The following is a 16,018-nucleotide window of genomic DNA, read 5'->3' on the forward strand; positions in this document are numbered from 1 at the left end:
TTACTCCATTCTTTACATGGTGTTCTCCCTGTGTCTCTGTCTCTATGTCCAAATATCTCCTTTTTATAAGAACATAGTCATGTTGGATTAGGGCCCAACATAATGACTTCCTCTAACTTAACTATTATAGCTGAGACGAGTCTATTTCCAATTAAAACGAGTACATAAATACACACGATACTAGTGAGCTTCATGAGTGGAGGGGGGGAGGACATTCATTTCAAAGATTTTTTTCTGGCTACAATGTTCTCCGCTGGAATTCCAGCTAACAAATATTCAGAATCACCTCTTTAGAAGATGATCAATAGAGAGCAGCAGTTTGACTGAGATTCTGCATGTTCTAGATTCAATTTCAAATGACTTAGCTTTCTATGTGGCTCAGTCAACTTTTAAATAAAAACAAGAATACTTTCCTCAAAGAATTGTTAAGAGTGACACTGGTTGAAGAATGCATGACAGAATAGTACCTAAAATCTATGTCCTAAATTATATATTTAATAAATAAGTAGATATGTATGTGCGGTATTAAGAGTTTTACCAGACAGCACACTACTGCTGGCTGTAGCCGATAGACCACACCCTCCTAATCAGCCAGCCCATTCCCTGGCTTTTGCGGAAATAGCGGTTCAAAACGTCTTCCAGACTCGGCTACTTAACTAAGTAGAAGCACGTGGTCTCCACCTCCCCACAACAACAAAAAAACTCCGTAGCTCTGGCACCCCGGCTGGTGTGGCTTGATTTTTTAAATCTATCCGAAAGGACCAATCAAAGGCGGCAGTCCGAGTGCGCGGAAGCGGATTGGCTCACAGCTGCTGGCAGTGACCAATAGGTTTGGAGGCGAGTTTGGTCCGGCCGGAAGCGGGTGAATCGAAAACGGGTGGCGGCCGCGGGCAGTTTGAATTGGAACTGGGGCTGCAGCCCGCGGAGGCTGTACCAGGATCCGACTCTCTGAAGAGCTGTTTTCCGTTCACCGCCAGCGAGGTGAGCGTCCTGCTTGGGTCCCGGCTCTGGCGGCGGGCGTGGGGGAGCCGCTGGCTTTCTGCCCAGGGTTACTGGGTGGGGATGCCTGTGGGATCGCACTCCAGGGAACTGAAGGTGCAGCGGGCCGCCGCCTCCCATCTGAAGGGACTGGAGAATCAGCCCCGGGGGCGGTTCTTAGGGGGTGTCGGCGCCCCTCCGCTGCCGGTAAAAGTGGGCTGGCACTAGTGTCCGGAGACCCTGCTCGTTACGGACTCGCTCTTTGGGGGATCAGTTTCCTCCTCTGTAAGGTAAAAGAATCAGAGGCCAGCAGGTATTTACTAGCAGACTTCCGCGTCCAGGAACAAGTGGCTCCTGTTGGAAATTTGGACACCGGTCCTTTGTTGCACAGAGGAGATACAAACTTGGGTTTTGATCTGGGCGGCGGGTTGGTGTGCCTGTTGTTAGTTGCGAGAGCATTTCTCTCTTGCCTGCCACATTTATTTGGCTGCACCTGCGTTCCTCGCTCCGTTGTGGGATGAGGACACAGAAATAAATGACGTGAGTCCTATCCTCGAGCCTGGTCTGGAGGAGCAGGCTGAGTTTTCATTCACTGGTTCTGCGGTGGCACTGTAGGCGTGTTTCGGTTTCTTGGTGGAGATGCAGGATTCTCATCGATAAAGGGAAAGAGTGAAAACCGGCCTGCAGTGCTGGGGTGAGAGTCACACAGTCACAAAAGAGCTTCCTCCCGCGCTTTATCGGGTTGTGCAATTTGGGCATGAAGAGTGTCCTCTACATAGTTAAGATAGAAAGACAGAATTTTCTGGAGGGAGGATAGTCCTGCACATCTTTTTTGCTAGAACCTTGACATCCAGGGCTTTTCTTCATCACCCGCTTCCCATCCCCTTTGTCCCTTACATTTTACTTTGAGGTTTACAGTTTTTGTCCTTTTGTCCCAGTAGCTCCACACAGATTGTTGTTGGTTGATGCCTTAATCTGTCAAAGTCCCCTCTAATCAAAATTAGCTCGGGTCTGGTGATTGCTTTAAGCCTTTCTTTATTGCTGTATCTTAGACTTTGAAATGGAAAAGTATTTAATTGTCAGTCTTCCTTCTGTTTATTTCCATCATCTCTATGATCTTTTTAAACTTCTTTTAATATTTTGTTGGCTATGGCGCCTCAACGTAATGATTTCAGGCTGACTGAATTGTTTAGAAGTTACAGTTGTGTGCCTCTGAGGTATGGTATGCCCACCCCTGAATGAGCAAGCTGGTTTGGAATGGAAGGAGTAGCCTATCAGAGCAGTGTAAATTGTCCTTTGTTGGTGGAGAGGCATGAGACTCCTTTCAGTAGTTTTTGGGTAAGTGGGAGTGGAGTTTAAGATGCTGTGTTCAAAGGTCTAAGGGAAATGGGGGTAAATGGCAGAGAAAACAGGGCTTTCCAAGGCCTGATATCTCAATTATGTTTCCCAAGACCCATGCTTCTCTTAATTTTTGAAATTTTTTTTTATTATTTGTAGTACTTTCATCAACTATTTATTAGTTGTTCTGATAACAGATTTCATTGATAAAGCTGACTGAAACAAAACGCTAAAATGGTGTGGACTTCATTCAGTAAAAAAATGGATTCTCACTCTGTTGCCAAAATAACTGGAAAATGAATGCTTTTTCTTTCACTTAAGTTCTAAAGGGTAATGAATAAAGGATAATTGCCATACTTTTCTCCCAGCTGATTTAAATTTCCTAAGATGTGGCTGAGAAAGGGGTAGGCCACTTCCATCTTGGTACCATAGGTAGAAATACCCAAAAACCGTCTTCAAGGACTAATATAATGGCTAACATGTACAGAAAGCTTATCAGGAGATACTGTTCTAAAGCTTTAGGGAGTCACCACCACTTTATTATCACCATTTTTACAAATGAGGAAACCAAGGAACAGAGCAGTTAAAGAGCATGCCTGATGTCACACATCTTGTAGGTAGCTGAGCAGGGATTTGTCACTAAGGCTCCTGGTCCAGGTCTGTCTGGAGAATAATTTTCCTGTATTTTGCGATGATTCTAGTGCTAGTAGGGCATTCACCCTTTGTTCATTTGTGCATTGACTCAACAAATGATAACCACTTGGGAGAAGGGGGTACCTGTGCCATGAGAGACTGCGATAGGGAGACATAACCGGATTATGATGGATGCCCTCAGGAAGGCTTCCCAGAGGGAGAGGGACAGAGTATGAGTGCACATTCACAACATGAAGAGAGGAAAGAAGAGCATTTGTAAAATAAGTTATCATGCATTTTATTTGTCCTATAAGGCCTATTCACCAGAAACCTTATAGCAAAATATTCATATATTGAATCATGAAAGCAAACTGAACAATAGAGAGCAGGGAGCCATATAAGAAGTAAAAAATGAGAAATAAGAAAAACAGAAAGCAAAGGGGAAAGCCAAACAAGCATGTTGTGGACTACTTGACATCAGGTATTGGCTGTCACCTTTCAGAGGGTGAAGAAGACGGATATTACACTCTGTTGAAATGTCAGGTTTTGAAATTTGGTTCTTAAAGTGGTTGTGTAGTTTCCTTAGTCTCTGAGATTTTAAGTTTCCTTTTACTATAGTAAGACCAAAAGTCTGTTCATTCTTTCCAGTTTATAAATGTTTGAATAATAAAGAAAGGCGAGCACAATGAGCTGGGCATTGGAAGAATGGAAGGAAGGCCTGCCGACAAGAGCTCTTCAGAAAATTCAAGAGCTCGAAGGACAGCTCGACAAACTGAAGAAAGAAAGGCAGCAACGGCAATTCCAGCTTGAAACCCTGGAGGCGGCACTGCAGAAGCAGAAACAGAAGGTATCACCGAAATGCTAGTATTTAGAATTGTTCACTCATTATTTGGAGGAATCGTTTTATCTTGGTTTTCCAAATTTAGAGAAAAATGATTTTGCTATCTTCAGGTGGTAACCCCTCTCCTCTCCTCTGTGAGTCATTTTTATTTTAATCACTTCATTTTCTCCATCCTCTCCTCATTTCTGCTTACCTGCTAACATGTAGGGCTGCTGAGTTCCATTTTAACTTCCGGCTGGGACCATGAATTGGGCACTGCATTTGCATTCTGCACCAACGTGGTGGAAAGCCTCTGGCTCCAAATTCAGGGGACAGTATTAGAGCACTTTGTGGTACAAAGAGATACCGCTTTCTGAGAGTGAGTTTTTCACCTTAGTATTCCCAGATCTCTTCAGGACTAATAAATGGAAACTTAAGTAGTACTTCTTTTGTACCTCTGTGTTAGCCAACAGGGTAGTAATACTATAATCATCGCTTCTAAAATGTTTTTGCTAGCGGGAGAATTTTTCATCTAAAATTTCTCTGTTTATCACGCATTAACATCTGGATTATTACAACTGTATCTCAGAAAATTAGTCATCAGTGTTAAACTCAGATTTCCAAATAATACTGGGTAAGTCCATGAGTAAGAGACCTATTTCCTTTTGAACAAACCCCATTAGGTTGAGAATGAAAAAAACGAGGGCGCAAACCTGAAAAGAGAGAACCAAAGCTTGATGGAAATATGTGAAAATCTGGAGAAGACCAAGCAGAAGATTTCTCATGAACTTCAAGTCAAGGAGTCACAAGTGAATTTCCAAGAAGGACAACTGAATTCAAGCAAAAAGCAAATAGAAAAACTGGAACAGGAACTTAAAAGGTAACTTTTTTTTGAATGGTATTTATTATGGCTATCTTTGTTTGTATTCATCAGATGCTCTATCATTTCCTTTTATGATGTAATTATTATGCATTGCAGTTTATTTTCTTTCCAGTGGAATAAACAATGATTCGAAGAAAATTAATTCTTTTCTTATACACTTCAGTCCTCTTGTGGCAGGGTTCAGTATTGTATAAATTTATGAAATAGTGGCTAGCTTATTCATTTACTCACACTTTATGTGCCACGCACTGTGTTTGTTACTGGGTGACACAATAATCAATAATAACCAAAACTCTCAGCAGTGGTTACTGAAAAGATGGAGGGAAGTTAAAGCATGGCTTATACTGATGGCTTATGTTTTCTCTGAGTGGAAAAGCTGTTGTAGGGAATGAAAGAATTAGGGAACTACGAAAGGACTGAAGAGTTTGCGGGCTCAGTTGAGATTGGGGACTGGGAATTTATAGTGGAATTTATAGAGTTGTATGATTTTTTTTTTCTTTTTTCAACATATGGGATATAAATGCTGAGAAGGTATACAAGAAAATTGATTTAGGGTTGCTTTGGGCCAGGGTGATGGGATAGAAGAATATGGAATAATGGAGGTTATTGGAAGAGAGTGGCTGAAGTCGTGTGCCATAGAATCTCAGCTGGAGAGGAGGGAAGTGAAGTCAAGAAGATTTTCCTCCTGAGAGTTCCCATTTGAGAGACCCATTTTCCATCTTAAGCCTTACATAATCAATTCACCAGTTTCAATACCATATTTAAGCAATAAAAAAGGCACTTATTACTACTTTTCCATTTAAAAAAAAAAACCCCAAACAACTAGAGGCATGAATCAAGATAAATTTAGTGGGACCTGAATGCTGCTAGCTTACAAATGGAATCTTTTTGTTCTAATAGTAGAATTTTGGCAAAATAACAAGGAGTGATAAAGGCTAAAAGCATAAAAGACTTTAGCAAATTGCCCCATTGCTAATTACACAAACATACTGCCAGACATTTTTAAAAATTTTTTATTTTGAAATAACTTTAGACTTCCAGAAAAAGAAATTGTTGACATCTTACATACATAGTATACAATGACCAAATCAGAAATAAACAGATTCAATACCAGTAACCAAACTACAGACTTTATTAGAATTTCACTAGATTTTCCAGTAATGTCCTTTTTCTGTTCCAGAATCGGATCCAGGATTCCACATTGCATTTAGTTGATGTCTTGTATTTTTCCTAAGCTGTGACGGTTTCTTGTCTCTTTTGACCTTGACATTTTTAAGGAGTACTAGTCCCCTCTTTTGTAGAATAGTCCTCAACTTGGGTTTGTCTGCTGTTTTTCAACAGCGGCAGAGCTGGCATTTTGGACTGGATTATTCTTTGTTGTGGAAGGCTGCCTTGTGCATTGTAAGATACTAGGAATTCCTGGCCTCTACTCCCTAGATGCCAGTAGCACTTATCCCACATCCAAGTATTGATGATCAAAAATGTCTCCAGGCATTGCCATATGCCCTTTGGGAGGGCTAAATCATCCTGGATGGAGAATTGCTAGGTCAGACTGAGGTTATGAATTTTTGGTAAGAAACCACAGAAGCAGTGACGTGCCTTTCCCAGTACACCACATCAGAGGGTGCATGATTTAGTATGGCTTTTAACCTTATCACTTGGTTAGGGTGTTATCAGGGTTTCTGTAGTGTAAAGTTACTATTTTTCCATTTGTAATTAATAAATATTTTGATACCAAGAATGTTTTTTCCTAGCATAGTTGCAATAATCTTAATTCTACCTACATAGCAAACATATTTTTGAAAGTTAAAACATTTAAAAATCACAGTTGGTTCTCTGTACCCATGAGTTCTGCATCTGCAGATTCAACCGAGGGTCGAAAAATATTTGGAAAAAAAATTCCAGAGGCTTTCAAAAGAGAAACTTAAATTTTGCTGTGTGCCGACAGCTACTTATGTAGCGTTTGCATTGTATTAGGTATTATAAGTAACCTAGAGATGATTTAAAGTGTAGGGGAGAATGCGCATATTTATATGCAAATATTACCTATGTTATTTAGATGAGAGTTAAGCATCTCCAGATTTTGGTACTCAAGGGGGTCCTGGAACGAATCTTTTCCAGATACCAAGGGATGACTATACGCTTGTCTTTTTGTGAAGATGATAATTTAGATACACAGAAGTCTTTTTCTAATTTTGTTTCCAATCCATGTGGGAAGCTGACTGTCTATATATAAGTTGCATGTTAGAATGATAAATAAATTTCTATCTTGTTGAGGTTTTTTTTTGTTTTCCTGAACTCTATTAGAACAGGGACCTTGTCTGTCTTATTCACCACTGTATTCCTAGCACTTGGCAATTGTAGGTCCTCAAATATTTGTTGAATGAATGAGTGAATGAGTGAGAAGCATTTGTTTTGGAAAGCAGGTGCATGGAAAGTAGGACGCTCACTTCAGTATGCTGGAATGATTATTCCTTTGGAAAGCACATTTTAGCTGCCAGTTTTAGAAGTAGTGATTTTAATAATTTAGATAGAAATGTTTGTATTTTTAACATTTGAGGAAAAGATGCTTTTGTATACATTTCTATATTTCATTGAAAAGTGCCATTTGGTAGCACATATGCTTGTAGGTATAAAGTGCTCAGGGTTGTACGTGAGACGTAGGAGCTGTTAAATGTTAGCATTAGTATTATCATTATTTTCAGTTGTTAGTCATCATCATCATCATCATCATCATGGTGTTAGAATAGAACATTTAGTTTAAAAAATTTTTATGATATACAGTGTTGATGGATATAGGTGCTTATAAAAGCTTATAAACAATATAAACTTTAGACTATAAAAACTATTGTATATACTTTGCTATAGTATAAAAACTGTTAAGAGTATAAAATCCATAGACTACAGAAACTATTGAGTACAGTTTTTTAATTCTCACTGGTAACCTTCAAATTCAGGGTAGGAACTTATTTTTTCCATCTCCAAGGCCACCAATTATGTTTCAAGAATGTCTTGAACAAGTGAGGTTGAACATTTGAAATGCTGGTCAAAAACTGCAAATATTGGTAATCTCATACAATTAAATTAAACTAGAAAAAGCAACTTAATTTAGTGCTTTTTTTTGGTGATGATGGTTTGTATTTCTATTCCCTTAGGAGATGGGAAACAAAGGTTTATAAAAATAATAGCAGGTTATACTTTTATCTAATATTTAAAATTAATAAAATTTTATTTATTTTTTAATGAAAAGATAGGGTAAAGGGTATAAGATGTGAATTTGAGAGGGAAAAGAAACACCGATTTTGCAACGATCTTCAAGATTGATCTCTGGAGTCCCCAACCTTGTTACATCTTTGGGAGTCTGCCTACCTGCAATGTCCAATATGGTAGCCACTGGCTATGTATGGCTACTGAACACTTGAAATGTGGCTAGTGTAAATAGATATGTGCTGGGAGTACACGGTGCACACCAAATTCTGAAGATTTAGTACATGTAAAATATCTTAATGATTTTTGTACTGATTATAAGTTGAAATGATAATATTGAAAATATTGAGTTTCATAAAATATTAAGATTAGATTCACTTATTTCTTGTTAGATTCACTTATTTCTTGTTACTTTTTTCATGTTAATAGAATATTTTTATTGGACGGCCATGACCTACCGAAAGTTGAAGTTTGAATGTGGTGATTTGACTTGCTGAGTAGCCGTTTTTAGGTCATACATGGCTTCTTCCTTCCAGATTGAATTTGGAGCTGGGTGGAGCTAGGGCTCTGAGGCGCTTTCTTCACTACTTTGTTCACTCCCTGCTTTAAGTAATGTGTCCATGGCAAGAAGAATGGTGCACGCATCCTTAGCCATTCTAATAGGGTGTTCATTTTATTTCTTGTGTTAAGTTAAAATCAGAGACATTAGACAGTTGCAAGAATTGAGTCCACTCTTAACTTAGGTTGTTTGATTCTGAAAGGTGTTCAGAACTTAAAAGGTAGGGATAATCTGTACCCATACACAATGCAGTTGGCCCTCTGTGTCCACTGGTTCTGCACCCACAGATAGGAAGGGCCCAGTGTACTCTGCCATTTTATACGAGGGACTTGAGCATCCGCAGATTTTGTTATCTGCAGGGGTCCTGGGACTAACACCCGCGGATGTGGAGGACGACTGTATATAGCTTACTTTCTCCATTTCTTTGGATCTGTGTCCCGCCGTATCTCTTTTAGATGCATTATGTGAACCTGATTTATATATATGTATTTTAATAATGTCATAGAAGACATGGTATGTACGTAAGTCTATGTTTTTGTGATGACAGTGGTATAAGTAGTGCCATCCCAGTTTGTGATTGGAACCCATGTTCAATGACACCAGTTTCCTCCTGTGTTTCTGAAGTTCTGGGTTCTTTTTTAGCACTGTGTCTATCTTGGGCTTAGAATATAAAATTTCCTTGGAATAGGTCCTCACCCTCCCAACTCTTCTTTGCTACTATAGTGGCAATTATAGATCTTCATGATAGCCTTCATAACATTGTGATTATCAGTTTATATTTCTGTTTCCCTAACTAGACTGAATTCCTCTGAAGACAGGGGACTGAGTTTATATCTATCTCATAAGTTAGTTCTTATTAAATGTCTGTTGAATAAATGAAGTGATAAGAATTCTTAGAGGGTGGGTTTTTTGCAAGTTCATTTCTTTCTAGTAACCTGTGGTGTTGGGATTCTGTAGCTGTTTCTCTGATTTGGTGAGCCCTTGGGTCCTTTTCTCACAGGTGTAAATCTGAACTTGAAAGAAGCCAACAAGCTGCACAGTCTGCAGATGTCTCTCTGAATGCGTGCATTACGCCACAAAAAATTTTTACAACTCCACTCACACCAAGTCAATATTATAGTGGTAAGGGTTTTTTCCGTTTGTATAAATAGCTCTATTATTGAGATTTTAATTCTGCCACAGAAATGAATTCATTCAGCTTTGAATTCAACTTCTGAATTAAGCATTAAAAAAAAAAAAAGCAACCACCAGTTACATATATTTTTGTGTATTTGTTGAATTATGCTGAGCCATCAGGTTAACAAGACTAACTTTTCACTTTATCCTTCTATGGTATGTTTTAAAAATAATTCAGTTTTGGAATATTCAAAACAGCTATGTTTACATATATTTTGATATTGGAGTAATTTGATCAGTATCTGTTGCCTTAACCAAAACGTTCTTTCTATCTGATGTATTGAGATACTTGTTTCTAGACTGTCTATTATAATGATTCTTGATCTGAATTCCTTCGAGAAATCAATGATTGAAGTGAAACTGTGTCTCAATGTCTGAGTTTAGGTTCCAAATATGAAGATCTAAAAGAAAAATATAATAAAGAAGTTGAAGAACGAAAAAGATTAGAGGCAGAGGTGAAAACCTTGCAGGCAAAGGTAAGTAACTTATGGGCCTTGAGGATGCGGTTGAAGAAGTGCTTTGATAGGATAGAACAAGGATGGAGAAGAATCTGTTTTACATAGAGCTGACACATTTTTCTTAAACCAAGAAAATAAAGTTCCTGGCTCATTGGTTATAATATTTTTAAGATGAAAAATAGGTAAGAGTGAGTAAAATAGAGCGGGAGATTACTTTATCCCTAAATATTAAATGCTCACTGAATTCCATAGAAATGGTGGTAACATAATTATTTTTCTGTTAAGATCTAATGATAAAGAACATGTTTGGAGAGGGTGGGACCAGAGTCACTCCTGACCCTCACTGGCTGGCTTTAGAACCTGGGGATGATAGTGTCATATTCAGACCTTCTGATGGAATATGGTGACTGCCATCAGGGACGTGAGGTTTGGGGATCGTTATCCTTGAAATGTTTATTTCAGGTGAGAATGTAATCAACATAATCTCCCCAATTCTTTTAAATAAGTTGTTGACAAGGGTTTTAGACTCCATTTTGATACAGGTTAAAAAAAAAGCAGAGAGAGGTGGGTGGGTGAAAAGATTTGCTTAATATCAATAAAATAGACAAAATCCATGTTTTAGAAACCCCAGCTTTTAGTTTCAGGACTGATCCTGAAAATACCTGGTATCTATAGGCTATACCTTCACCATTTCTGCTCACATGATGTGATTTGTTTAAAAAAAAAAATTCCAGTTTGACACTTGATGGTACATTTGCACTAAACATATGAACTTGGTGAGATGACACAACTTAGCCAACAGTTTCAGGCTGAATTTATAACCAGACGCCTTAATGATGAGAATCAAAAAGTACCTATTAGAGCTTTAACAATTTTAATTCTTTTTATGCCTTTAACCCTTGTTTTGAGATCACCAGGGTTTTGATAGGTAGCAAAGGCATTGCCTATCAAGGTGAATAAAGACTAAGCAGTAATTCTCCTGTCTGTATTGGAAATATCATGTGCTTTGTTATCCATTTCAGTCACTGGTATTGATTCTCCCTCTGACATCTATTCCCAGAGTTATTCTGTGAAGGGATGTGAGTCTCCATAAACCATAAACCTGTCCCAGTTGCAAGAAAAGCCTTTGCTATAAAAAATTTAACTCAGCATCTACAGGCACATCTGGTCAGAACAGAGCAGAGAGAAGAACAAAAAGAATTCAAAACAGCAGATAATCCACAAATGTCTGTTATATACTATAAAATACCTTTATATGACTTTTTTTCTGTGGGAGTGGTATGGTGGAAAGTAGATTCTTGAAAGAGTTCTCTAGGTTACTATTGAATTTTGAGTCTCTTTGTGGAAAGCTACAGGGGGAGGTGACCAAGGAAGGCAAAGGAAAACCAAATTTCAGAATTCAAAATGGAAGTAAGTACTCACATGTGTTTGTATGAAGTATGGGAGGGATGCAGAATGAATACAAAAACTGAGCCCATTTAAAATAGAGTGCGCCTCAGATAGTGCTGGCTTCACCCTTGAATGCTAAGTCTGACTGTTAGAATATGTCCTCACTGGGTATTGGGATGCAGTGGTTCCCTTGACTTGATGAATGTTCTTTCTTGGTACACAGTGGAAGTGTTACCCTCTTGGCATGGTTTTATGTTCTATTTGAAAATAAGTACATAGTCTTAAATATTGTGACTTCTCAAGGGCTTTAAAGAGTTTCTATTTTTACAGAAAGCGAGCCAGGCCATTCCGCAAAGCACCATGAATCACCGGGACATTGCCCGACATCAGGCTTCATCATCTGTGTTCTCATGGCAACAAGACAAGACTCCAAGTCGTCTTTCATCCAGTGCTCTAAAGACTCCAATTAGGAGAGATTTCTCTGCATCGTATTTTTCTGGGGAACAAGAAGTGACTCCGAGTAGATCAACTTTGCAAATGGGGAAAAGAGATGCTAACAGCAGTTTCTGTGATAATTCTAGCAATCCTCATCTTTTGGATCAATTAAAAGCCCAAAATCAAGGTAACTTTTTGAGTTAAGTTAAATTTTCCTGAGATAATTTCAGAGATGACTCCAGACATTTTTAGTCCTAGGAACTGCTAAGATGTTTTGTGAGGCCCATCAGTGGTCAGCATCCCAGACGGGTGGTGTGAAATACTGTCTGTGATAATGAGAAAAGAGATCACCATTTTGAAAGGTACCTGTATTTGTACTAAAAAGCTGGTGCCCTGAAGCCTTCAAAAGCAGGGTGAGTGCCTCTGGCTTTCCAGCAGCAGGGCAAGCAGGTGGGTTACAGTTGACACTCCCCACTTAGCATTTGGCTCCTTTTGTGGCCCATGGACCAAGCCGGTGATCTGGCCGGTTTTGGCCAGAGGTGTGGCATGTGTCCGCAGAACAGCTTTGCCGTGTGCTGCCAGGTTGTCCATATGGGAGCAAACCTGTAACCTTGGCTGCCGCACCACGCTGCTGCTGACAGCCAAGGCTGCCAGGTGGTGTTTTGGAATCTACTCTGCAGACTATAATTTCCAGTGCTGTGATAGATTGAAAATCACCGTCAGTGTGCCCTGGTGAGAGCTGTCACACTGCCGTACCACTGGAACCAACATTGTGTATAAGTGAGGGAAAAAAATGAAAAAAAATTGTTAACTTTGGCAGTAGAGGAGGTTCACACTGTCTTGATCTTTACTGGGGGTAAAGCTTCTGGAAAATACGGGAGGGTGAATTTTTCACTGCTTAGCACTCATTGGCATTGATATGGGCACAAAACAAATATTAGTTTGCTGGTGTATAAAGCCAAGTGCTAATTTTAGTGCAGGGTGTTATATGTGATGCACTTTTTGTAGTCTCGATAAGATACTATTCATGATTTTAGAAAAGCATCTTCTCCCCAGAGTTTCTCTGTGAAAACATAAGAAAATTTGTTCCTTCTGCTTTCTATAGGATATTTGAATACAAACAACAATAGAATAAACACTGAAACTGAATCCATTAAAGTAGCTTCTGTGTTTAATGTGAATTGATTTATATTTGACTCATCAAAGATTTCAGAGCAGAGTAACATAGATTAATATATTCTGAATTTAGTTGTAAATTTCTTTGTGAAAAATATACATCAATTGAAGTGCGGGTTTTGTTTGTGATTTAAGAGCTAAGGAGCAAGATTAGTGAGTTGGAACTACGTCTGCAAGGACAAGAAAAAGAAATGAAAGGCCAAGTGAATAAACTTCAAGAACTCCAACTCCAACTGGAGAAAGCAAAAATGGAACTAAATGAAAAAGAGAAGGTTTTGAACAAAAGTAGGGACGAACTAGTGAGAACGACAGCACAGTATGACCAGGCCTCCACCAAGGTACTTGACTTTCCATGAGTTACTGATAAACCTCCCCTCGTCTCGTACGGTTCTTTGGAGAGAGTACTTTACACTTAGACTTATGAAATGTTAGGGTGAACCTTATTAATATATGCTAGGCAGTATTGATACAGTTGAGCAGAAGTTCTTTTAGAGTTGGGTAGATCTGGGGTCCAATCTAGACTACACATTTTCTCAGCCAAGGGACTTGGGTAAGTCACTGATCTCTTTTACATCTCAGAGGGTGGGGAAGAATAAAGATTTTGTATATACAGCACCTGGCAAGTGCCTGATACATAGAAGAGGCACTTAAAGTCATGCAGCTTTAAAAGAGGTTTAGGACATATGATAGGATTGAACAGATCTACTCGTAGGATCCAGTATACGCATTCCTGCCCCTTAATCTTAAGGTTTTAATTAAGCCCAGGCTTCTTAGCCTGTTACCTGAGGGTTTTTTTGGTGGTTGTTTTGGTTTTTCGTTTTTCTTATTGCTTTTCCCTCAACCTACCTCTCTAGTTTTTTCTTCTGTTTTTTTCTATTATTCATTCAATCATTGACTCATTTGACAAATACTGATTGATTGTCTGCTCTGTGTCAGGCACTATTCTAGACCTGAGGATGGAGTAGTGAGAAAATAGACAACACTCACTCACCTTGTGAAATTTCATCCTAATGGGGGATGTAACATAGATGTATCAGTCACATAGGTAGTGTGGTATATGATGACAAGTATAAAGAAAAATGAATTATCTTCTAGGACCGACTGCATTTTATTTGGTGTTTCTTGAGCCTAATTGTTGTCTGGGCCAGTGTTTTTCTCACATTTGCCTTACTGCTTGGCATACCTTCCTCTTGGAATACTCTTGACATGTTTCTCCTCCTGTGAGCTCCTGGGAGTGCAGTGAGATCTTTTCTCCTGGCACCACCCATCCTGCTCATGACCTTTTTATTATCATTATTTATGCTCCAGCCCTGCAGTTCCCACACTTGGCTAACTGGCAGAATCACTGAGAAACTTGCAGAATTAGTCTTGTTAGACCCACGTCTGAAGTGGGCCTATGGAATTTACCTTTAGTAAACTCTAGATATTTTTAGGGCAGTGGGTAAAAACCACTGTAGCAGATAGACCTATATCTTCTATTTGCTTCCAGGGACACAGGTTCTTTCTTTCTTTCTTTTTTTTTTTTTTTTTCAGTCACTTCAGCTTTCCTTTGATTTATGTTTACATGATGTATTTCTGTCTTTTTACTTTCAGCCTATCTATCCTATTAAATTAAAAAATAGGCCTAATGTGAGTTTTGTGTGGACAGCATATATTTGGGTCATATTTTATGATGCATTCTTTTAAAGCACTTTTCACTTTTATAAACAGTACCTGTATTTTAATTAGTGTATTTAGACTATTTATTATTTAGTGTAATTACTGATATGTCATGGCTTAAGTCTTCCATCTTATTTTTTGTTTTTTATTTCTTTCCTTTTTTCCCCCTCTGTTTTCATATTTCCTGCCTTCCTGTAGGTTACTTGAACATTTTTTTAGGATTCTGTTTTGAATTATCAATAGTGTTTTTGCTTGTATTTCTCTGTAGAGGTTTTATAGTGATTGTTCTAGATAATGTACAATACAACTTACCACAGTTTATTGATGTTGTCATTCTACCAGCTCTAATGAATTACAGAAAATTTACTCCCCTTTTTGTCCTTACACCCTCTCCTATTTATAGTATAATTTTCTTAAGTGTTTTCTTTACATATATTTAGAACCACATTAGACAGTGTTATAATTTTTGCTTCATTCATCAAACATAATTTAGAAAGCTGAAGAAGAGAAGGAAAGCCTATTGTATATGCCTGTACTGTTCCTTCACTTATTCTTCCTTCCCGATTCCTTCCAAATTTCCTTTTATCATTTCCTTTCTGTTTAGAGAACTTCCTTTAACCATTCTTTTAGTGTAGATATACTGGCCACAAATCCTCTAACTTTTCTTTAGTCTGAGAATGTCTTGATTTCCTCTTCATTCCTGAAAGATATTTCTGCAAGGTATAGGATTCTGGGTTAACAGTGTTCTTCCAGCACTGACATGTTTTTCCTTGGGTCCCAAAGTCCCTAGTCAACCTGCTTTCTTCTCCCCTTTCAGACCTTTCTTATGTTTGTCTTAATCTAATATGCAGGGTTTTGAATTGTTCTTGATGGCAGGAATAGGGAAGTGTTCGTCTCTTCCACCTTCCTGGAAGTGGCAGTCCAGGTTCATTTTAGAATTCTTCTTGTGCAGTGTTTTGCATAGAGAAATTCTTGATAACTATGGATCAGATGTATGAAGGAACATGATCTCTCTTGATCCACACATTTATTCTCCTTGTGCAGTCTGAGTTTGTAATTTGATTTTTTAAATTGAAAGACCTGAGTTTGAGCCCTGGCTCTGCCACACCCCAATTGTGTTGCTTTGGAGCTATTTAATTAACTTCTGAGCCTCAGTTGCCTAATTAGTAAGATGGTGTCAATAATAATGTCTGTGTCATAAGATTGTTTGTTTTAATTTTTATAAAGGCTTTAGCATAGTGCCTGGCAGATGGTGAACTCATAATAGTAGCTGTTATTATTATATTGAGTTCCTTGTCAATTAAGCT

At 38.5% G+C, this 16,018-nt stretch overlaps 1 protein-coding gene across 3 annotated transcripts in view; it reads left to right on the top strand.

Moving 5' to 3' along the window:
- The first annotated feature begins 875 nt into the window (after positions 1 to 875).
- Positions 876 to 16,018, top strand: part of CENPF (centromere protein F) — a 50,512-nt gene continuing 35,369 nt past the window's right edge. For all 3 annotated transcript variants that reach the window (XM_031438581.2, XM_010992104.3, XM_064477187.1), the window contains exons 1-7: positions 876 to 981; positions 3,598 to 3,796; positions 4,453 to 4,649; positions 9,419 to 9,540; positions 9,979 to 10,070; positions 11,772 to 12,063; positions 13,188 to 13,390. In XM_031438581.2, coding sequence (XP_031294441.2) covers positions 3,635 to 3,796; positions 4,453 to 4,649; positions 9,419 to 9,540; positions 9,979 to 10,070; positions 11,772 to 12,063; positions 13,188 to 13,390 — 1,068 coding nt within the window. In that variant the 5' untranslated portion in view covers positions 876 to 981; positions 3,598 to 3,634. The remainder of the gene's footprint in view (positions 982 to 3,597; positions 3,797 to 4,452; positions 4,650 to 9,418; positions 9,541 to 9,978; positions 10,071 to 11,771; positions 12,064 to 13,187; positions 13,391 to 16,018) is intronic.

This window comes from Camelus dromedarius, chromosome 21 (assembly GCF_036321535.1).
Source record: "Camelus dromedarius isolate mCamDro1 chromosome 21, mCamDro1.pat, whole genome shotgun sequence".
Lineage (NCBI taxonomy): Eukaryota > Metazoa > Chordata > Mammalia > Artiodactyla > Camelidae > Camelus > Camelus dromedarius.